General features: G+C 36.8%; 2 protein-coding genes across 25 annotated transcripts in view; one reads left to right on the top strand and one right to left on the bottom strand.

The window, feature by feature from the left end:
* Positions 1–21,962, top strand: part of LOC126920349 (uncharacterized) — a 31,635-nt gene extending 9,673 nt beyond the window's left edge. Inside the window, exon 2 of one of the 5 annotated variants that reach the window (XM_050730570.1) lies at positions 21,718–21,962. In XM_050730570.1, coding sequence (XP_050586527.1) covers positions 21,718–21,920 — 203 coding nt within the window. In that variant the 3' untranslated portion in view covers positions 21,921–21,962. Of the gene's footprint in view, positions 1–2,589; positions 2,835–10,241; positions 10,487–14,067; positions 14,313–17,892; positions 18,138–21,717 lie in introns of those variants that run through there. The other 4 variants (XM_050730573.1, XM_050730574.1, XM_050730575.1 and 1 more) reach the window with 4 other exon arrangements.
* LOC126920331 (CUGBP Elav-like family member 2) overlaps positions 1–23,798 on the bottom strand; it is a 468,989-nt gene that overhangs the window by 229,720 nt on the left and 215,471 nt on the right. The window lies entirely within an intron of this gene.

The following is a 23,798-nucleotide window of genomic DNA, read 5'->3' as shown; positions in this document are numbered from 1 at the left end:
CTGGAATACTTAGGGAAGGACTTTGCAAATGAATTGGAAAATTGTGGTATTCGCAGGGAATTTTCAGCTTCGTCCTCATACACCACATCAAAATGGAGTGGTTGAGCAAATGGATAGATCACTCGTGGAGATGGCACGATGTATGGTGATCCAATCAAAGTTACCTATTCAATTTTAGGCAGAAGCTGTTAATACAGCATCATACATTAGGAATAGCTGCCCAACAGTTCATGGTAAAACACCATATGGAATTTGGCACAAAAGGAAAGCAAACGTGAGTCATCTTAAAAATTTTGGTACTGAAGCTTATGCATTAAATAAGCTGCTCGATAAAACTAAGTTTGAAGCAAGATCAACATAATGTATTTTTATTGGATAGTTCGATGAATCAAAAGCGTTTCTATTATGGGATCCAAGTAAAAGAAAAGTAACAATAAGTAGGGATGATTCTTTCTTAAGAAATGCTGAGTACCACAATGATGAGACTGACAATAAACTTGAATAATTTGAATATGAACTGATAAATCAAGAATCTGACGAAGAAATCACAGAAGGGACTCATGAGAAAGAACATGATGATGGAGAAAACGCGAGTCAAAATGAAAATTATGTTCAAGATAGATTTGCGGTTAAGAGGGGACGAGGAAGACCAAACATAACGTTGAACAGGAAATGTTGGAAGATCAAGGAAAATTTATAAAACTGTCCCAATTGATCAAGGAACAGTACAATTGGTCAATGATAATTCGACTGAGTCAATAGATGAATTATTATCTGGATCTCATGCAGAAAAATGAAAAGAAGCCATGAAAAAGGGATATGACGGCTTGATCAATAATAACGTTTGGGAGTTAGTAAAATGCCCAGTGAATAGATCTCCAATTGGATCAAAATGGGTTTTAAAGACCAAATACAATGAAGATCTTCCAAAAGATTTTCCAAAAGGGAATCCTCGGAACTTGCTACATGCCCACAAATGATATGCCAGCTGATCTACAAACGAAAAGCTTGGGTAAGCCAAGTCACAATGCTCACCTAGAGACCATTGGTTTGACGAGCATTCGAGTTCCGTTGAGAGGTGGTGTTGAAAACGACAACGCGAGTTCCCGCTCGCCCTGCATATGGGGATGCGCTAGTTAGAAAAAACAGTAACTAGATGATTGTTCTAGATACAATGGATAGACTCGATAGATAGTTTTTAAGTTGCTCCTTTGTATCTTCGTTTTTCCCCAGTCCATGTAAGCGTGTGCAGTAAAGGTTTTTTCGGCTTAGTAGAACGGTGTGATAGATTTATCCGTACAATATAGTAATAAATATTGTGATCCTACCTCTGAATATAGAAATAACAGGAAAAAGAAAAAGAAATTAAATTTAAGGTATCTTTTAAACTAATCATTTTTCGAATCAAGTACACTTGTACACTCTTCTGTTGAGAATTAAAAACTGCATCGAATCGCTTCTAAAAAAAATGTATCGTACCGTTTACAAAAACAAAGACCACCTTGGAGTCTCGGAGGTGCATCCACCTAGAAAAGATCTGCTACCGTGGCCAGATAACTCTCTCGAAATAGGACAAATTCTGTCTGAAACCCTTTTTCCGAATAACGTACAGTTTGTATTTTACGAGATTATTTATCGTAATTCCATGTTATTTTTATACCGCATACTTTTATATTTTATTAGATAATTCTGTAAAAAATTATATGCAATTTTTTCATTTCCTATTTTGTATATTATAGTGATCCGAGTGTGTTTCGGAACAAATTGTAAATAATTGCTCTTCGTTTTCTATTTTCTAGCGACATTTTCAGATTGAAGATTGTAAAATATTGTAAGAATGCGGATCGGCATGTTGAAAATAGCATCTGATAATGGCATATTTATTTTAACGAAAAGCAACAACCGATATCTGACACTGGCGTATCAAGAACAGACTATATATTCTGCCTGTATTTATTGTTAACACCGTTATAAAATATTGCGAGGACGAGAAAAGTGTGAAACAAGTCAAATGCAAAAGTACGTTTGATTCAAACGGTGGCCGTAAAAATAATCGAGGTCGCTGGTGTAGGTATACTAATATATAAAAATGGCACCGATTCTTGCCGGAGTCAGAGCATCGTCTGACGTAGACACGTAGACTACTCAGCTCAGTATAGTCAAACATTGACATTCGAAATTTTTTCGAAGACTTTTGGAACATGGAACTTTTACAACGTACGAACGATCGGTTTCGAGAAGGAGTTCCTGTTCGAGTGGTTCGAGTCGAATCACTTACCACCATGTGGGTCCGTTTGGCTGGATGTCCAAAGATAACCCAAACACTGAATTTAGAGATGATGGAACATCCCATGGAGCACTTGCCCAAGGCGAAAAGTTTGAGAGCAGGCATGCTCGTCGCCGTGCTAGCAGATTTCAAAGACGCTAGCGCTTGGGAAAGAGCCATTCTCTTGCAACGGACCATGGCTGGTTACATCGTTTTTCTAATCGATTGGGGATTAGAAAGCGAGCAATGTCTCGATTCAATACGGTTGTTGCCACGAAATTTGGCAAAAATGGCACCCTGGGCGAGAAAAATCGTCCTGCCAGGTGTACGAGAGCAACCGAAACAAGGGAAGAGACATCGAGTGGCCCAATGTACCATGTTGAGGCGAACGGGGAGTCTAATCAACATCGATCCTTCTCCAGGAGAAGCAATAACGGCAAGGTTGCTGCTGGATCGAGAGCCGGGTGAATCCCCAAGAGATATGGCAGCATACTGGCTGGAGTTGGGTTACCTCGATCCCCAATAATCGCTGCTCTTACCAGACTCTTATTCTCTATGTATAATAATTCTTGTATGTATGGTTTTGTATGTATGGTATTGTATGTATGGTATTGTATGTATGGTATTGTAAATATGGTATTGTAAATATGGTATTGTATGTATGGTATTGTATCCACAGTTTTATGTGGCTATTTGTATTTTTCTATATATATTAGTACTGAATTGCATATTCTTAGTTAAGACGGTTAGTGAATGAAAACTAATAAAAACTTAAAAACTTGTAAATTCTCTCTTATCCTTCCTTCCCATTCACACAAGTACTACAATATTAAATTTAATGTTCAACTGGACAAATTGCAAAATACAAGATAAAAAGAAGATGAATAAAATAAAAAAAATAAAAATAAGAATTCAAAATGACAACGCGAGTTCGCGCTCGCCCTGCATATGGGTATCCGCTAGTTAGAAAAAACAATAACTAGGAGATCGTTCCAGATAGAATCGATAGACTCAATAGATAGATTTCGATTAGCTCTTTTGTATCTTTTGTTTCCCTAGTCCATGTAAGTGTACGCGATAAAGGTTTTTTCGACTCAGAACGACGTGATAGATTTATTCGTAAAATATAGTAATAACCATTGTGATCCTATCTCTGAATATAGAAATAACAACAGGTTTTGAGCCCAGGTTCAACAATTATTTATTATTTTTACTGAAAGTATTATTATTAGTAACAATATCGAGGAGCGCAGACGATAACCTAAAAACAAAAAAAAAAAAAAGAACAAAAAATTACAGCAACCTCGATGCCAAAGAGATTTCAGTCAGAAATGTTGGAAATATTGGAACTGATACATTCTGATGTATGTGACCCTATAAGACAAACATCTATGTGTGGAGCAAAGTATTTTGTCACCTTTATTGATGACACGTCAAGGTTTGTATATGTGTACATCCTTAAGACAAATGATGAAATTAAAAAGGCATTTTGGAAATTTAAGGCTCTGGATGAAAGACAAACAGACAGAAAGATAAAAACACCCAGGACTGACAACGGTCTGGAATACTTAGGGAAGGACTTTGCAAATGAATTGGAAAATTGTGGTATTCGCAGGGAATTTTCAGCTTCGTCCTCATACACCACATCAAAATGGAGTGGTTGAGCAAATGGATAGATCACTCGTGGAGATGGCACGATGTATGGTGATCCAATCAAAGTTACCTATTCAATTTTAGGCAGAAGCTGTTAATACAGCATCATACATTAGGAATAGCTGCCCAACAGTTCATGGTAAAACACCATATGGAATTTGGCACAAAAGGAAAGCAAACGTGAGTCATCTTAAAAATTTTGGTACTGAAGCTTATGCATTAAATAAGCTGCTCGATAAAACTAAGTTTGAAGCAAGATCAACATAATGTATTTTTATTGGATAGTTCGATGAATCAAAAGCGTTTCTATTATGGGATCCAAGTAAAAGAAAAGTAACAATAAGTAGGGATGATTCTTTCTTAAGAAATGCTGAGTACCACAATGATGAGACTGACAATAAACTTGAATAATTTGAATATGAACTGATAAATCAAGAATCTGACGAAGAAATCACAGAAGGGACTCATGAGAAAGAACATGATGATGGAGAAAACGCGAGTCAAAATGAAAATTATGTTCAAGATAGATTTGCGGTTAAGAGGGGACGAGGAAGACCAAACATAACGTTGAACAGGAAATGTTGGAAGATCAAGGAAAATTTATAAAACTGTCCCAATTGATCAAGGAACAGTACAATTGGTCAATGATAATTCGACTGAGTCAATAGATGAATTATTATCTGGATCTCATGCAGAAAAATGAAAAGAAGCCATGAAAAAGGGATATGACGGCTTGATCAATAATAACGTTTGGGAGTTAGTAAAATGCCCAGTGAATAGATCTCCAATTGGATCAAAATGGGTTTTAAAGACCAAATACAATGAAGATCTTCCAAAAGATTTTCCAAAAGGGAATCCTCGGAACTTGCTACATGCCCACAAATGATATGCCAGCTGATCTACAAACGAAAAGCTTGGGTAAGCCAAGTCACAATGCTCACCTAGAGACCATTGGTTTGACGAGCATTCGAGTTCCGTTGAGAGGTGGTGTTGAAAACGACAACGCGAGTTCCCGCTCGCCCTGCATATGGGGATGCGCTAGTTAGAAAAAACAGTAACTAGATGATTGTTCTAGATACAATGGATAGACTCGATAGATAGTTTTTAAGTTGCTCCTTTGTATCTTCGTTTTTCCCCAGTCCATGTAAGCGTGTGCAGTAAAGGTTTTTTCGGCTTAGTAGAACGGTGTGATAGATTTATCCGTACAATATAGTAATAAATATTGTGATCCTACCTCTGAATATAGAAATAACAGGAAAAAGAAAAAGAAATTAAATTTAAGGTATCTTTTAAACTAATCATTTTTCGAATCAAGTACACTTGTACACTCTTCTGTTGAGAATTAAAAACTGCATCGAATCGCTTCTAAAAAAAATGTATCGTACCGTTTACAAAAACAAAGACCACCTTGGAGTCTCGGAGGTGCATCCACCTAGAAAAGATCTGCTACCGTGGCCAGATAACTCTCTCGAAATAGGACAAATTCTGTCTGAAACCCTTTTTCCGAATAACGTACAGTTTGTATTTTACGAGATTATTTATCGCAATTCCATGTTATTTTTATACCGCATACTTTTATATTTTATTAGATAATTCTGTAAAAAATTATATGCAATTTTTTCATTTCCTATTTTGTATATTATAGTGATCCGAGTGTGTTTCGGAACAAATTGTAAATAATTGCTCTTCGTTTTCTATTTTCTAGCGACATTTTCAGATTGAAGATTGTAAAATATTGTAAGAATGCGGATCGGCATGTTGAAAATAGCATCTGATAATGGCATATTTATTTTAACGAAAAGCAACAACCGATATCTGACACTGGCGTATCAAGAACAGACTATATATTCTGCCTGTATTTATTGTTAACACCGTTATAAAATATTGCGAGGACGAGAAAAGTGTGAAACAAGTCAAATGCAAAAGTACGTTTGATTCAAACGGTGGCCGTAAAAATAATCGAGGTCGCTGGTGTAGGTATACTAATATATAAAAATGGCACCGATTCTTGCCGGAGTCAGAGCATCGTCTGACGTAGACACGTAGACTACTCAGCTCAGTATAGTCAAACATTGACATTCGAAATTTTTTCGAAGACTTTTGGAACATGGAACTTTTACAACGTACGAACGATCGGTTTCGAGAAGGAGTTCCTGTTCGAGTGGTTCGAGTCGAATCACTTACCACCATGTGGGTCCGTTTGGCTGGATGTCCAAAGATAACCCAAACACTGAATTTAGAGATGATGGAACATCCCATGGAGCACTTGCCCAAGGCGAAAAGTTTGAGAGCAGGCATGCTCGTCGCCGTGCTAGCAGATTTCAAAGACGCTAGCGCTTGGGAAAGAGCCATTCTCTTGCAACGGACCATGGCTGGTTACATCGTTTTTCTAATCGATTGGGGATTAGAAAGCGAGCAATGTCTCGATTCAATACGGTTGTTGCCACGAAATTTGGCAAAAATGGCACCCTGGGCGAGAAAAATCGTCCTGCCAGGTGTACGAGAGCAACCGAAACAAGGGAAGAGACATCGAGTGGCTCAATGTACCATGTTGAGGCGAACGGGGAGTCTAATCAACATCGATCCTTCTCCAGGAGAAGCAATAACGGCAAGGTTGCTGCTGGATCGAGAGCCGGGTGAATCCCCAAGAGATATGGCAGCATACTGGCTGGAGTTGGGTTACCTCGATCCCCAATAATCGCTGCTCTTACCAGACTCTTATTCTCTATGTATAATAATTCTTGTATGTATGGTTTTGTATGTATGGTATTGTATGTATGGTATTGTATGTATGGTATTGTAAATATGGTATTGTAAATATGGTATTGTATGTATGGTATTGTATCCACAGTTTTATGTGGCTATTTGTATTTTTCTATATATATTAGTACTGAATTGCATATTCTTAGTTAAGACGGTTAGTGAATGAAAACTAATAAAAACTTAAAAACTTGTAAATTCTCTCTTATCCTTCCTTCCCATTCACACAAGTACTACAATATTAAATTTAATGTTCAACTGGACAAATTGCAAAATACAAGATAAAAAGAAGATGAATAAAATAAAAAAAATAAAAATAAGAATTCAAAATGACAACGCGAGTTCGCGCTCGCCCTGCATATGGGTATCCGCTAGTTAGAAAAAACAATAACTAGGAGATCGTTCCAGATAGAATCGATAGACTCAATAGATAGATTTCGATTAGCTCTTTTGTATCTTTTGTTTCCCTAGTCCATGTAAGTGTGCGCGATAAAGGTTTTTTCGACTCAGAACGACGTGATAGATTTATTCGTAAAATATAGTAATAACCATTGTGATCCTATCTCTGAATATAGAAATAACAACAGGTTTTGAGCCCAGGTTCAACAATTATTTATTATTTTTACTGAAAGTATTATTATTAGTAACAATATCGAGGAGCGCAGACGATAACCTAAAAACAAAAAAAAAAAAAAAAGAACAAAAAATTACAGCAACCTCGATGCCAAAGAGATTTCAGTCAGAAATGTTGGAAATATTGGAACTGATACATTCTGATGTATGTGACCCTATTAGACAAACATCTATGTGTGGAGCAAAGTATTTTGTCACCTTTATTGATGACACGTCAAGGTTTGTATATGTGTACATCCTTAAGACAAATGATGAAATTAAAAAGGCATTTTGGAAATTTAAGGCTCTGGATGAAAGACAAACAGACAGAAAGATAAAAACACCCAGGACTGACAACGGTCTGGAATACTTAGGGAAGGACTTTGCAAATGAATTGGAAAATTGTGGTATTCGCAGGGAATTTTCAGCTTCGTCCTCATACACCACATCAAAATGGAGTGGTTGAGCAAATGGATAGATCACTCGTGGAGATGGCACGATGTATGGTGATCCAATCAAAGTTACCTATTCAATTTTAGGCAGAAGCTGTTAATACAGCATCATACATTAGGAATAGCTGCCCAACAGTTCATGGTAAAACACCATATGGAATTTGGCACAAAAGGAAAGCAAACGTGAGTCATCTTAAAAATTTTGGTACTGAAGCTTATGCATTAAATAAGCTGCTCGATAAAACTAAGTTTGAAGCAAGATCAACATAATGTATTTTTATTGGATAGTTCGATGAATCAAAAGCGTTTCTATTATGGGATCCAAGTAAAAGAAAAGTAACAATAAGTAGGGATGATTCTTTCTTAAGAAATGCTGAGTACCACAATGATGAGACTGACAATAAACTTGAATAATTTGAATATGAACTGATAAATCAAGAATCTGACGAAGAAATCACAGAAGGGACTCATGAGAAAGAACATGATGATGGAGAAAACGCGAGTCAAAATGAAAATTATGTTCAAGATAGATTTGCGGTTAAGAGGGGACGAGGAAGACCAAACATAACGTTGAACAGGAAATGTTGGAAGATCAAGGAAAATTTATAAAACTGTCCCAATTGATCAAGGAACAGTACAATTGGTCAATGATAATTCGACTGAGTCAATAGATGAATTATTATCTGGATCTCATGCAGAAAAATGAAAAGAAGCCATGAAAAAGGGATATGACGGCTTGATCAATAATAACGTTTGGGAGTTAGTAAAATGCCCAGTGAATAGATCTCCAATTGGATCAAAATGGGTTTTAAAGACCAAATACAATGAAGATCTTCCAAAAGATTTTCCAAAAGGGAATCCTCGGAACTTGCTACATGCCCACAAATGATATGCCAGCTGATCTACAAACGAAAAGCTTGGGTAAGCCAAGTCACAATGCTCACCTAGAGACCATTGGTTTGACGAGCATTCGAGTTCCGTTGAGAGGTGGTGTTGAAAACGACAACGCGAGTTCCCGCTCGCCCTGCATATGGGGATGCGCTAGTTAGAAAAAACAGTAACTAGATGATTGTTCTAGATACAATGGATAGACTCGATAGATAGTTTTTAAGTTGCTCCTTTGTATCTTCGTTTTTCCCCAGTCCATGTAAGCGTGTGCAGTAAAGGTTTTTTCGGCTTAGTAGAACGGTGTGATAGATTTATCCGTACAATATAGTAATAACTATTGTGATCCTACCTCTGAATATAGAAATAACAGGAAAAAGAAAAAGAAATTAAATTTAAGGTATCTTTTAAACTAATCATTTTTCGAATCAAGTACACTTGTACACTCTTCTGTTGAGAATTAAAAACTGCATCGAATCGCTTCTAAAAAAAATGTATCGTACCGTTTACAAAAACAAAGACCACCTTGGAGTCTCGGAGGTGCATCCACCTAGAAAAGATCTGCTACCGTGGCCAGATAACTCTCTCGAAATAGGACAAATTCTGTCTGAAACCCTTTTTCCGAATAACGTACAGTTTGTATTTTACGAGATTATTTATCGCAATTCCATGTTATTTTTATACCGCATACTTTTATATTTTATTAGATAATTCTGTAAAAAATTATATGCAATTTTTTCATTTCCTATTTTGTATATTATAGTGATCCGAGTGTGTTTCGGAACAAATTGTAAATAATTGCTCTTCGTTTTCTATTTTCTAGCGACATTTTCAGATTGAAGATTGTAAAATATTGTAAGAATGCGGATCGGCATGTTGAAAATAGCATCTGATAATGGCATATTTATTTTAACGAAAAGCAACAACCGATATCTGACACTGGCGTATCAAGAACAGACTATATATTCTGCCTGTATTTATTGTTAACACCGTTATAAAATATTGCGAGGACGAGAAAAGTGTGAAACAAGTCAAATGCAAAAGTACGTTTGATTCAAACGGTGGCCGTAAAAATAATCGAGGTCGCTGGTGTAGGTATACTAATATATAAAAATGGCACCGATTCTTGCCGGAGTCAGAGCATCGTCTGACGTAGACACGTAGACTACTCAGCTCAGTATAGTCAAACATTGACATTCGAAATTTTTTCGAAGACTTTTGGAACATGGAACTTTTACAACGTACGAACGATCGGTTTCGAGAAGGAGTTCCTGTTCGAGTGGTTCGAGTCGAATCACTTACCACCATGTGGGTCCGTTTGGCTGGATGTCCAAAGATAACCCAAACACTGAATTTAGAGATGATGGAACATCCCATGGAGCACTTGCCCAAGGCGAAAAGTTTGAGAGCAGGCATGCTCGTCGCCGTGCTAGCAGATTTCAAAGACGCTAGCGCTTGGGAAAGAGCCATTCTCTTGCAACGGACCATGGCTGGTTACATCGTTTTTCTAATCGATTGGGGATTAGAAAGCGAGCAATGTCTCGATTCAATACGGTTGTTGCCACGAAATTTGGCAAAAATGGCACCCTGGGCGAGAAAAATCGTCCTGCCAGGTGTACGAGAGCAACCGAAACAAGGGAAGAGACATCGAGTGGCCCAATGTACCATGTTGAGGCGAACGGGGAGTCTAATCAACATCGATCCTTCTCCAGGAGAAGCAATAACGGCAAGGTTGCTGCTGGATCGAGAGCCGGGTGAATCCCCAAGAGATATGGCAGCATACTGGCTGGAGTTGGGTTACCTCGATCCCCAATAATCGCTGCTCTTACCAGACTCTTATTCTCTATGTATAATAATTCTTGTATGTATGGTTTTGTATGTATGGTATTGTATGTATGGTATTGTATGTATGGTATTGTAAATATGGTATTGTAAATATGGTATTGTATGTATGGTATTGTATCCACAGTTTTATGTGGCTATTTGTATTTTTCTATATATATTAGTACTGAATTGCATATTCTTAGTTAAGACGGTTAGTGAATGAAAACTAATAAAAACTTAAAAACTTGTAAATTCTCTCTTATCCTTCCTTCCCATTCACACAAGTACTACAATATTAAATTTAATGTTCAACTGGACAAATTGCAAAATACAAGATAAAAAGAAGATGAATAAAATAAAAAAAATAAAAATAAGAATTCAAAATGACAACGCGAGTTCGCGCTCGCCCTGCATATGGGTATCCGCTAGTTAGAAAAAACAATAACTAGGAGATCGTTCCAGATAGAATCGATAGACTCAATAGATAGATTTCGATTAGCTCTTTTGTATCTTTTGTTTCCCTAGTCCATGTAAGTGTGCGCGATAAAGGTTTTTTCGACTCAGAACGACGTGATAGATTTATTCGTAAAATATAGTAATAACCATTGTGATCCTATCTCTGAATATAGAAATAACAACAGGTTTTGAGCCCAGGTTCAACAATTATTTATTATTTTTACTGAAAGTATTATTATTAGTAACAATATCGAGGAGCGCAGACGATAACCTAAAAACAAAAAAAAAAAAAAAGAACAAAAAATTACAGCAACCTCGATGCCAAAGAGATTTCAGTCAGAAATGTTGGAAATATTGGAACTGATACATTCTGATGTATGTGACCCTATTAGACAAACATCTATGTGTGGAGCAAAGTATTTTGTCACCTTTATTGATGACACGTCAAGGTTTGTATATGTGTACATCCTTAAGACAAATGATGAAATTAAAAAGGCATTTTGGAAATTTAAGGCTCTGGATGAAAGACAAACAGACAGAAAGATAAAAACACCCAGGACTGACAACGGTCTGGAATACTTAGGGAAGGACTTTGCAAATGAATTGGAAAATTGTGGTATTCGCAGGGAATTTTCAGCTTCGTCCTCATACACCACATCAAAATGGAGTGGTTGAGCAAATGGATAGATCACTCGTGGAGATGGCACGATGTATGGTGATCCAATCAAAGTTACCTATTCAATTTTAGGCAGAAGCTGTTAATACAGCATCATACATTAGGAATAGCTGCCCAACAGTTCATGGTAAAACACCATATGGAATTTGGCACAAAAGGAAAGCAAACGTGAGTCATCTTAAAAATTTTGGTACTGAAGCTTATGCATTAAATAAGCTGCTCGATAAAACTAAGTTTGAAGCAAGATCAACATAATGTATTTTTATTGGATAGTTCGATGAATCAAAAGCGTTTCTATTATGGGATCCAAGTAAAAGAAAAGTAACAATAAGTAGGGATGATTCTTTCTTAAGAAATGCTGAGTACCACAATGATGAGACTGACAATAAACTTGAATAATTTGAATATGAACTGATAAATCAAGAATCTGACGAAGAAATCACAGAAGGGACTCATGAGAAAGAACATGATGATGGAGAAAACGCGAGTCAAAATGAAAATTATGTTCAAGATAGATTTGCGGTTAAGAGGGGACGAGGAAGACCAAACATAACGTTGAACAGGAAATGTTGGAAGATCAAGGAAAATTTATAAAACTGTCCCAATTGATCAAGGAACAGTACAATTGGTCAATGATAATTCGACTGAGTCAATAGATGAATTATTATCTGGATCTCATGCAGAAAAATGAAAAGAAGCCATGAAAAAGGGATATGACGGCTTGATCAATAATAACGTTTGGGAGTTAGTAAAATGCCCAGTGAATAGATCTCCAATTGGATCAAAATGGGTTTTAAAGACCAAATACAATGAAGATCTTCCAAAAGATTTTCCAAAAGGGAATCCTCGGAACTTGCTACATGCCCACAAATGATATGCCAGCTGATCTACAAACGAAAAGCTTGGGTAAGCCAAGTCACAATGCTCACCTAGAGACCATTGGTTTGACGAGCATTCGAGTTCCGTTGAGAGGTGGTGTTGAAAACGACAACGCGAGTTCCCGCTCGCCCTGCATATGGGGATGCGCTAGTTAGAAAAAACAGTAACTAGATGATTGTTCTAGATACAATGGATAGACTCGATAGATAGTTTTTAAGTTGCTCCTTTGTATCTTCGTTTTTCCCCAGTCCATGTAAGCGTGTGCAGTAAAGGTTTTTTCGGCTTAGTAGAACGGTGTGATAGATTTATCCGTACAATATAGTAATAAATATTGTGATCCTACCTCTGAATATAGAAATAACAGGAAAAAGAAAAAGAAATTAAATTTAAGGTATCTTTTAAACTAATCATTTTTCGAATCAAGTACACTTGTACACTCTTCTGTTGAGAATTAAAAACTGCATCGAATCGCTTCTAAAAAAAATGTATCGTACCGTTTACAAAAACAAAGACCACCTTGGAGTCTCGGAGGTGCATCCACCTAGAAAAGATCTGCTACCGTGGCCAGATAACTCTCTCGAAATAGGACAAATTCTGTCTGAAACCCTTTTTCCGAATAACGTACAGTTTGTATTTTACGAGATTATTTATCGTAATTCCATGTTATTTTTATACCGCATACTTTTATATTTTATTAGATAATTCTGTAAAAAATTATATGCAATTTTTTCATTTCCTATTTTGTATATTATAGTGATCCGAGTGTGTTTCGGAACAAATTGTAAATAATTGCTCTTCGTTTTCTATTTTCTAGCGACATTTTCAGATTGAAGATTGTAAAATATTGTAAGAATGCGGATCGGCATGTTGAAAATAGCATCTGATAATGGCATATTTATTTTAACGAAAAGCAACAACCGATATCTGACACTGGCGTATCAAGAACAGACTATATATTCTGCCTGTATTTATTGTTAACACCGTTATAAAATATTGCGAGGACGAGAAAAGTGTGAAACAAGTCAAATGCAAAAGTACGTTTGATTCAAACGGTGGCCGTAAAAATAATCGAGGTCGCTGGTGTAGGTATACTAATATATAAAAATGGCACCGATTCTTGCCGGAGTCAGAGCATCGTCTGACGTAGACACGTAGACTACTCAGCTCAGTATAGTCAAACATTGACATTCGAAATTTTTTCGAAGACTTTTGGAACATGGAACTTTTACAACGTACGAACGATCGGTTTCGAGAAGGAGTTCCTGTTCGAGTGGTTCGAGTCGAATCACTTACCACCATGTGGGTCCGTTTGGCTGGATGTCCAAAGATAACCCAAACACTGAATTTAGAGATGATGGAACATCCCATGGAGCACTTGCCCAAGGCGAAAAGTTTGAGAGCAGGCATGCTCGTCGCCGTGCTAGCAGATTTCAAAGACGCTAGCGCTTGGGAAAGAGCCATTCTCTTGCAACGGACCATGGCTGGTTACATCGTTTTTCTAATCGATTGGGGATTAGAAAGCGAGCAATGTCTCGATTCAATACGGTTGTTGCCACGAAATTTGGCAAAAATGGCACCCTGGGCGAGAAAAATCGTCCTGCCAGGTGTACGAGAGCAACCGAAACAAGGGAAGAGACATCGAGTGGCCCAATGTACCATGTTGAGGCGAACGGGGAGTCTAATCAACATCGATCCTTCTCCAGGAGAAGCAATAACGGCAAGGTTGCTGCTGGATCGAGAGCCGGGTGAATCCCCAAGAGATATGGCAGCATACTGGCTGGAGTTGGGTTACCTCGATCCCCAATAATCGCTGCTCTTACCAGACTCTTATTCTCTATGTATAATAATTCTTGTATGTATGGTTTTGTATGTATGGTATTGTATGTATGGTATTGTATGTATGGTATTGTAAATATGGTATTGTAAATATGGTATTGTATGTATGGTATTGTATCCACAGTTTTATGTGGCTATTTGTATTTTTCTATATATATTAGTACTGAATTGCATATTCTTAGTTAAGACGGTTAGTGAATGAAAACTAATAAAAACTTAAAAACTTGTAAATTCTCTCTTATCCTTCCTTCCCATTCACACAAGTACTACAATATTAAATTTAATGTTCAACTGGACAAATTGCAAAATACAAGATAAAAAGAAGATGAATAAAATAAAAAAAATAAAAATAAGAATTCAAAATGACAACGCGAGTTCGCGCTCGCCCTGCATATGGGTATCCGCTAGTTAGAAAAAACAATAACTAGGAGATCGTTCCAGATAGAATCGATAGACTCAATAGATAGATTTCGATTAGCTCTTTTGTATCTTTTGTTTCCCTAGTCCATGTAAGTGTACGCGATAAAGGTTTTTTCGACTCAGAACGACGTGATAGATTTATTCGTAAAATATAGTAATAACCATTGTGATCCTATCTCTGAATATAGAAATAACAACAGGTTTTGAGCCCAGGTTCAACAATTATTTATTATTTTTACTGAAAGTATTATTATTAGTAACAATATCGAGGAGCGCAGACGATAACCTAAAAACAAAAAAAAAAAAAAGAACAAAAAATTACAGCAACCTCGATGCCAAAGAGATTTCAGTCAGAAATGTTGGAAATATTGGAACTGATACATTCTGATGTATGTGACCCTATAAGACAAACATCTATGTGTGGAGCAAAGTATTTTGTCACCTTTATTGATGACACGTCAAGGTTTGTATATGTGTACATCCTTAAGACAAATGATGAAATTAAAAAGGCATTTTGGAAATTTAAGGCTCTGGATGAAAGACAAACAGACAGAAAGATAAAAACACCCAGGACTGACAACGGTCTGGAATACTTAGGGAAGGACTTTGCAAATGAATTGGAAAATTGTGGTATTCGCAGGGAATTTTCAGCTTCGTCCTCATACACCACATCAAAATGGAGTGGTTGAGCAAATGGATAGATCACTCGTGGAGATGGCACGATGTATGGTGATCCAATCAAAGTTACCTATTCAATTTTAGGCAGAAGCTGTTAATACAGCATCATACATTAGGAATAGCTGCCCAACAGTTCATGGTAAAACACCATATGGAATTTGGCACAAAAGGAAAGCAAACGTGAGTCATCTTAAAAATTTTGGTACTGAAGCTTATGCATTAAATAAGCTGCTCGATAAAACTAAGTTTGAAGCAAGATCAACATAATGTATTTTTATTGGATAGTTCGATGAATCAAAAGCGTTTCTATTATGGGATCCAAGTAAAAGAAAAGTAACAATAAGTAGGGATGATTCTTTCTTAAGAAATGCTGAGTACCACAATGATGAGACTGACAATAAACTTGAATAATTTGAATATGAACTGATAAATCAAGAATCTGACGAAGAAATCACAGAAGGGACTCATGAGAAAGAACATGATGATGGAGAAAACGCGAGTCAAAATGAAAATTATGTTCAAGATAGATTTGCGGTTAAGAGGGGACGAGGAAGACCAAACATAACGTTGAACAGGAAATGTTGGAAGATCAAGGAAAATTTATAAAACTGTCCCAATTGATCAAGGAACAGTACAATTGGTCAATGATAATTCGACTGAGTCAATAGATGAATTATTATCTGGATCTCATGCAGAAAAATGAAAAGAAGCCATGAAAAAGGGATATGACGGCTTGATCAATAATAACGTTTGGGAGTTAGTAAAATGCCCAGTGAATAGATCTCCAATTGGATCAAAATGGGTTTTAAAGACCAAATACAATGAAGATCTTCCAAAAGATTTTCCAAAAGGGAATCCTCGGAACTTGCTACATGCCCACAAATGATATGCCAGCTGATCTACAAACGAAAAGCTTGGGTAAGCCAAGTCACAATGCTCACCTAGAGACCATTGGTTTGACGAGCATTCGAGTTCCGTTGAGAGGTGGTGTTGAAAACGACAACGCGAGTTCCCGCTCGCCCTGCATATGGGGATGCGCTAGTTAGAAAAAACAGTAACTAGATGATTGTTCTAGATACAATGGATAGACTCGATAGATAGTTTTTAAGTTGCTCCTTTGTATCTTCGTTTTTCCCCAGTCCATGTAAGCGTGTGCAGTAAAGGTTTTTTCGGCTTAGTAGAACGGTGTGATAGATTTATCCGTACAATATAGTAATAAATATTGTGATCCTACCTCTGAATATAGAAATAACAGGAAAAAGAAAAAGAAATTAAATTTAAGGTATCTTTTAAACTAATCATTTTTCGAATCAAGTACACTTGTACACTCTTCTGTTGAGAATTAAAAACTGCATCGAATCGCTTCTAAAAAAAATGTATCGTACCGTTTACAAAAACAAAGACCACCTTGGAGTCTCGGAGGTGCATCCACCTAGAAAAGATCTGCTACCGTGGCCAGATAACTCTCTCGAAATAGGACAAATTCTGTCTGAAACCCTTTTTCCGAATAACGTACAGTTTGTATTTTACGAGATTATTTATCGTAATTCCATGTTATTTTTATACCGCATACTTTTATATTTTATTAGATAATTCTGTAAAAAATTATATGCAATTTTTTCATTTCCTATTTTGTATATTATAGTGATCCGAGTGTGTTTCGGAACAAATTGTAAATAATTGCTCTTCGTTTTCTATTTTCTAGCGACATTTTCAGATTGAAGATTGTAAAATATTGTAAGAATGCGGATCGGCATGTTGAAAATAGCATCTGATAATGGCATATTTATTTTAACGAAAAGCAACAACCGATATCTGACACTGGCGTATCAAGAACAGACTATATATTCTGCCTGTATTTATTGTTAACACCGTTATAAAATATTGCGAGGACGAGAAAAGTGTGAAACAAGTCAAATGCAAAAGTACGTTTGATTCAAACGGTGGCCGTAAAAATAATCGAGGTCGCTGGTGTAGGTATACTAATATATAAAAATGGCACCGATTCTTGCCGGAGTCAGAGCATCGTCTGACGTAGACACGTAGACTACTCAGCTCAGTATAGTCAAACATTGACATTCGAAATTTTTTCGAAGACTTTTGGAACATGGAACTTTTACAACGTACGAACGATCGGTTTCGAGAAGGAGTTCCTGTTCGAGTGGTTCGAGTCGAATCACTTACCACCATGTGGGTCCGTTTGGCTGGATGTCCAAAGATAACCCAAACACTGAATTTAGAGATGATGGAACATCCCATGGAGCACTTGCCCAAGGCGAAAAGTTTGAGAGCAGGCATGCTCGTCGCCGTGCTAGCAGATTTCAAAGACGCTAGCGCTTGGGAAAGAGCCATTCTCTTGCAACGGACCATGGCTGGTTACATCGTTTTTCTAATCGATTGGGGATTAGAAAGCGAGCAATGTCTCGATTCAATACGGTTGTTGCCACGAAATTTGGCAAAAATGGCACCCTGGGCGAGAAAAATCGTCCTGCCAGGTGTACGAGAGCAACCGAAACAAGGGAAGAGACATCGAGTGGCCCAATGTACCATGTTGAGGCGAACGGGGAGTCTAATCAACATCGATCCTTCTCCAGGAGAAGCAATAACGGCAAGGTTGCTGCTGGATCGAGAGCCGGGTGAATCCCCAAGAGATATGGCAGCATACTGGCTGGAGTTGGGTTACCTCGATCCCCAATAATCGCTGCTCTTACCAGACTCTTATTCTCTATGTATAATAATTCTTGTATGTATGGTTTTGTATGTATGGTATTGTATGTATGGTATTGTATGTATGGTATTGTAAATATGGTATTGTAAATATGGTATTGTATGTATGGTATTGTATCCACAGTTTTATGTGGCTATTTGTATTTTTCTATATATATTAGTACTGAATTGCATATTCTTAGTTAAGACGGTTAGTGAATGAAAACTAATAAAAACTTAAAAACTTGTAAATTCTCTCTTATCCTTCCTTCCCATTCACACAAGTACTACAATATTAAATTTAATGTTCAACTGGACAAATTGCAAAATACAAGATAAAAAGAAGATGAATAAAATAAAAAAAATAAAAATAAGAATTCAAAATGACAACGCGAGTTCGCGCTCGCCCTGCATATGGGTATCCGCTAGTTAGAAAAAACAATAACTAGGAGATCGTTCCAGATAGAATCGATAGACTCAATAGATAGATTTCGATTAGCTCTTTTGTATCTTTTGTTTCCCTAGTCCATGTAAGTGTACGCGATAAAGGTTTTTTCGACTCAGAACGACGTGATAGATTTATTCGTAAAATATAGTAATAACCATTGTGATCCTATCTCTGAATATAGAAATAACAACAGGTTTTGAGCCCAGGTTCAACAATTATTTATTATTTTTACTGAAAGTATTATTATTAGTAACAATATCGAGGAGCGCAGACGATAACCTAAAAACAAAAAAAAAAAAAAGAACAAAAAATTACAGCAACCTCGATGCCAAAGAGATTTCAGTCAGAAATGTTGGAAATATTGGAACTGATACATTCTGATGTATGTGACCCTATAAGACAAACATCTATGTGTGGAGCAAAGTATTTTGTCACCTTTATTGATGACACGTCAAGGTTTGTATATGTGTACATCCTTAAGACAAATGATGAAATTAAAAAGGCATTTTGGAAATTTAAGGCTCTGGATGAAAGACAAACAGACAGAAAGATAAAAACACCCAGGACTGACAACGGTCTGGAATACTTAGGGAAGGACTTTGCAAATGAATTGGAAAATTGTGGTATTCGCAGGGAATTTTCAGCTTCGTCCTCATACACCACATCAAAATGGAGTGGTTGAGCAAATGGATAGATCACTCGTGGAGATGGCACGATGTATGGTGATCCAATCAAAGTTACCTATTCAATTTTAGGCAGAAGCTGTTAATACAGCATCATACATTAGGAATAGCTGCCCAACAGTTCATGGTAAAACACCATATGGAATTTGGCACAAAAGGAAAGCAAACGTGAGTCATCTTAAAAATTTTGGTACTGAAGCTTATGCATTAAATAAGCTGCTCGATAAAACTAAGTTTGAAGCAAGATCAACATAATGTATTTTTATTGGATAGTTCGATGAATCAAAAGCGTTTCTATTATGGGATCCAAGTAAAAGAAAAGTAACAATAAGTAGGGATGATTCTTTCTTAAGAAATGCTGAGTACCACAATGATGAGACTGACAATAAACTTGAATAATTTGAATATGAACTGATAAATCAAGAATCTGACGAAGAAATCACAGAAGGGACTCATGAGAAAGAACATGATGATGGAGAAAACGCGAGTCAAAATGAAAATTATGTTCAAGATAGATTTGCGGTTAAGAGGGGACGAGGAAGACCAAACATAACGTTGAACAGGAAATGTTGGAAGATCAAGGAAAATTTATAAAACTGTCCCAATTGATCAAGGAACAGTACAATTGGTCAATGATAATTCGACTGAGTCAATAGATGAATTATTATCTGGATCTCATGCAGAAAAATGAAAAGAAGCCATGAAAAAGGGATATGACGGCTTGATCAATAATAACGTTTGGGAGTTAGTAAAATGCCCAGTGAATAGATCTCCAATTGGATCAAAATGGGTTTTAAAGACCAAATACAATGAAGATCTTCCAAAAGATTTTCCAAAAGGGAATCCTCGGAACTTGCTACATGCCCACAAATGATATGCCAGCTGATCTACAAACGAAAAGCTTGGGTAAGCCAAGTCACAATGCTCACCTAGAGACCATTGGTTTGACGAGCATTCGAGTTCCGTTGAGAGGTGGTGTTGAAAACGACAACGCGAGTTCCCGCTCGCCCTGCATATGGGGATGCGCTAGTTAGAAAAAACAGTAACTAGATGATTGTTCTAGATACAATGGATAGACTCGATAGATAGTTTTTAAGTTGCTCCTTTGTATCTTCGTTTTTCCCCAGTCCATGTAAGCGTGTGCAGTAAAGGTTTTTTCGGCTTAGTAGAACGGTGTGATAGATTTATCCGTACAATATAGTAATAAATATTGTGATCCTACCTCTGAATATAGAAATAACAGGAAAAAGAAAAAGAAATTAAATTTAAGGTATCTTTTAAACTAATCATTTTTCGAATCAAGTACACTTGTACACTCTTCTGTTGAGAATTAAAAACTGCATCGAATCGCTTCTAAAAAAAATGTATCGTACCGTTTACAAAAACAAAGACCACCTTGGAGTCTCGGAGGTGCATCCACCTAGAAAAGATCTGCTACCGTGGCCAGATAACTCTCTCGAAATAGGACAAATTCTGTCTGAAACCCTTTTTCCGAATAACGTACAGTTTGTATTTTACGAGATTATTTATCGCAATTCCATGTTATTTTTATACCGCATACTTTTATATTTTATTAGATAATTCTGTAAAAAATTATATGCAATTTTTTCATTTCCTATTTTGTATATTATAGTGATCCGAGTGTGTTTCGGAACAAATTGTAAATAATTGCTCTTCGTTTTCTATTTTCTAGCGACATTTTCAGATTGAAGATTGTAAAATATTGTAAGAATGCGGATCGGCATGTTGAAAATAGCATCTGATAATGGCATATTTATTTTAACGAAAAGCAACAACCGATATCTGACACTGGCGTATCAAGAACAGACTATATATTCTGCCTGTATTTATTGTTAACACCGTTATAAAATATTGCGAGGACGAGAAAAGTGTGAAACAAGTCAAATGCAAAAGTACGTTTGATTCAAACGGTGGCCGTAAAAATAATCGAGGTCGCTGGTGTAGGTATACTAATATATAAAAATGGCACCGATTCTTGCCGGAGTCAGAGCATCGTCTGACGTAGACACGTAGACTACTCAGCTCAGTATAGTCAAACATTGACATTCGAAATTTTTTCGAAGACTTTTGGAACATGGAACTTTTACAACGTACGAACGATCGGTTTCGAGAAGGAGTTCCTGTTCGAGTGGTTCGAGTCGAATCACTTACCACCATGTGGGTCCGTTTGGCTGGATGTCCAAAGATAACCCAAACACTGAATTTAGAGATGATGGAACATCCCATGGAGCACTTGCCCAAGGCGAAAAGTTTGAGAGCAGGCATGCTCGTCGCCGTGCTAGCAGATTTCAAAGACGCTAGCGCTTGGGAAAGAGCCATTCTCTTGCAACGGACCATGGCTGGTTACATCGTTTTTCTAATCGATTGGGGATTAGAAAGCGAGCAATGTCTCGATTCAATACGGTTGTTGCCACGAAATTTGGCAAAAATGGCACCCTGGGCGAGAAAAATCGTCCTGCCAGGTGTACGAGAGCAACCGAAACAAGGGAAGAGACATCGAGTGGCCCAATGTACCATGTTGAGGCGAACGGGGAGTCTAATCAACATCGATCCTTCTCCAGGAGAAGCAATAACGGCAAGGTTGCTGCTGGATCGAGAGCCGGGTGAATCCCCAAGAGATATGGCAGCATACTGGCTGGAGTTGGGTTACCTCGATCCCCAATAATCGCTGCTCTTACCAGACTCTTATTCTCTATGTATAATAATTCTTGTATGTATGGTTTTGTATGTATGGTATTGTATGTATGGTATTGTATGTATGGTATTGTAAATATGGTATTGTAAATATGGTATTGTAAATATGGTATTGTATGTATGGTATTGTATCCACAGTTTTATGTGGCTATTTGTATTTTTCTATATATATTAGTACTGAATTGCATATTCTTAGTTAAGACGGTTAGTGAATGAAAACTAATGAAAACTTAAAAACTTGTAAATTCTCTCTTATCCTTCCTTCCCATTCACACAAGTACTACAATATTAAATTTAATGTTCAACTGGACAAATTGCAAAATACAAGATAAAAAGAAGATGAATAAAATAAAAAAAATAAAAATAAGAATTCAAAATGACAACGCGAGTTCGCGCTCGCCCTGCATATGGGTATCCGCTAGTTAGAAAAAACAATAACTAGGAGATCGTTCCAGATAGAATCGATAGACTCAATAGATAGATTTCGATTAGCTCTTTTGTATCTTTTGTTTCCCTAGTCCATGTAAGTGTGCGCGATAAAGGTTTTTTCGACTCAGAACGACGTGATAGATTTATTCGTAAAATATAGTAATAACCATTGTGATCCTATCTCTGAATATAGAAATAACAACAGGTTTTGAGCCCAGGTTCAACAATTATTTATTATTTTTACTGAAAGTATTATTATTAGTAACAATATCGAGGAGCGCAGACGATAACCTAAAAACAAAAAAAAAGAAAGAACAAAAAATTACAGCAACCTCGATGCCAAAGAGATTTCAGTCAGAAATGTTGGAAATATTGGAACTGATACATTCTGATGTATGTGACCCTATAAGACAAACATCTATGTGTGGAGCAAAGTATTTTGTCACCTTTATTGATGACACGTCAAGGTTTGTATATGTGTACATCCTTAAGACAAATGATGAAATTAAAAAGGCATTTTGGAAATTTAAGGCTCTGGATGAAAGACAAACAGACAGAAAGATAAAAACACCCAGGACTGACAACGGTCTGGAATACTTAGGGAAGGACTTTGCAAATGAATTGGAAAATTGTGGTATTCGCAGGGAATTTTCAGCTTCGTCCTCATACACCACATCAAAATGGAGTGGTTGAGCAAATGGATAGATCACTCGTGGAGATGGCACGATGTATGGTGATCCAATCAAAGTTACCTATTCAATTTTAGGCAGAAGCTGTTAATACAGCATCATACATTAGGAGTAGCTGCCCAACAGTTCATGGTAAAACACCATATGGAATTTGGCACAAAAGGAAAGCAAACGTGAGTCATCTTAAAAATTTTGGTACTGAAGCTTATGCATTAAATAAGCTGCTCGATAAAACTAAGTTTGAAGCAAGATCAACATAATGTATTTTTATTGGATAGTTCGATGAATCAAAAGCGTTTCTATTATGGGATCCAAGTAAAAGAAAAGTAACAATAAGTAGGGATGATTCTTTCTTAAGAAATGCTGAGTACCACAATGATGAGACTGACAATAAACTTGAATAATTTGAATATGAACTGATAAATCAAGAATCTGACGAAGAAATCACAGAAGGGACTCATGAGAAAGAACATGATGATGGAGAAAACGCGAGTCAAAATGAAAATTATGTTCAAGATAGATTTGCGGTTAAGAGGGGACGAGGAAGACCAAACATAACGTTGAACAGGAAATGTTGGAAGATCAAGGAAAATTTATAAAACTGTCCCAATTGATCAAGGAACAGTACAATTGGTCAATGATAATTCGACTGAGTCAATAGATGAATTATTATCTGGATCTCATGCAGAAAAATGAAAAGAAGCCATGAAAAAGGGATATGACGGCTTGAT

Source organism: Bombus affinis, chromosome 9 (assembly GCF_024516045.1).
Source record: "Bombus affinis isolate iyBomAffi1 chromosome 9, iyBomAffi1.2, whole genome shotgun sequence".
Taxonomy (NCBI): Eukaryota; Metazoa; Arthropoda; class Insecta; order Hymenoptera; family Apidae; genus Bombus; species Bombus affinis.
This window is presented reverse-complemented; position numbering and strand designations above follow the sequence as displayed.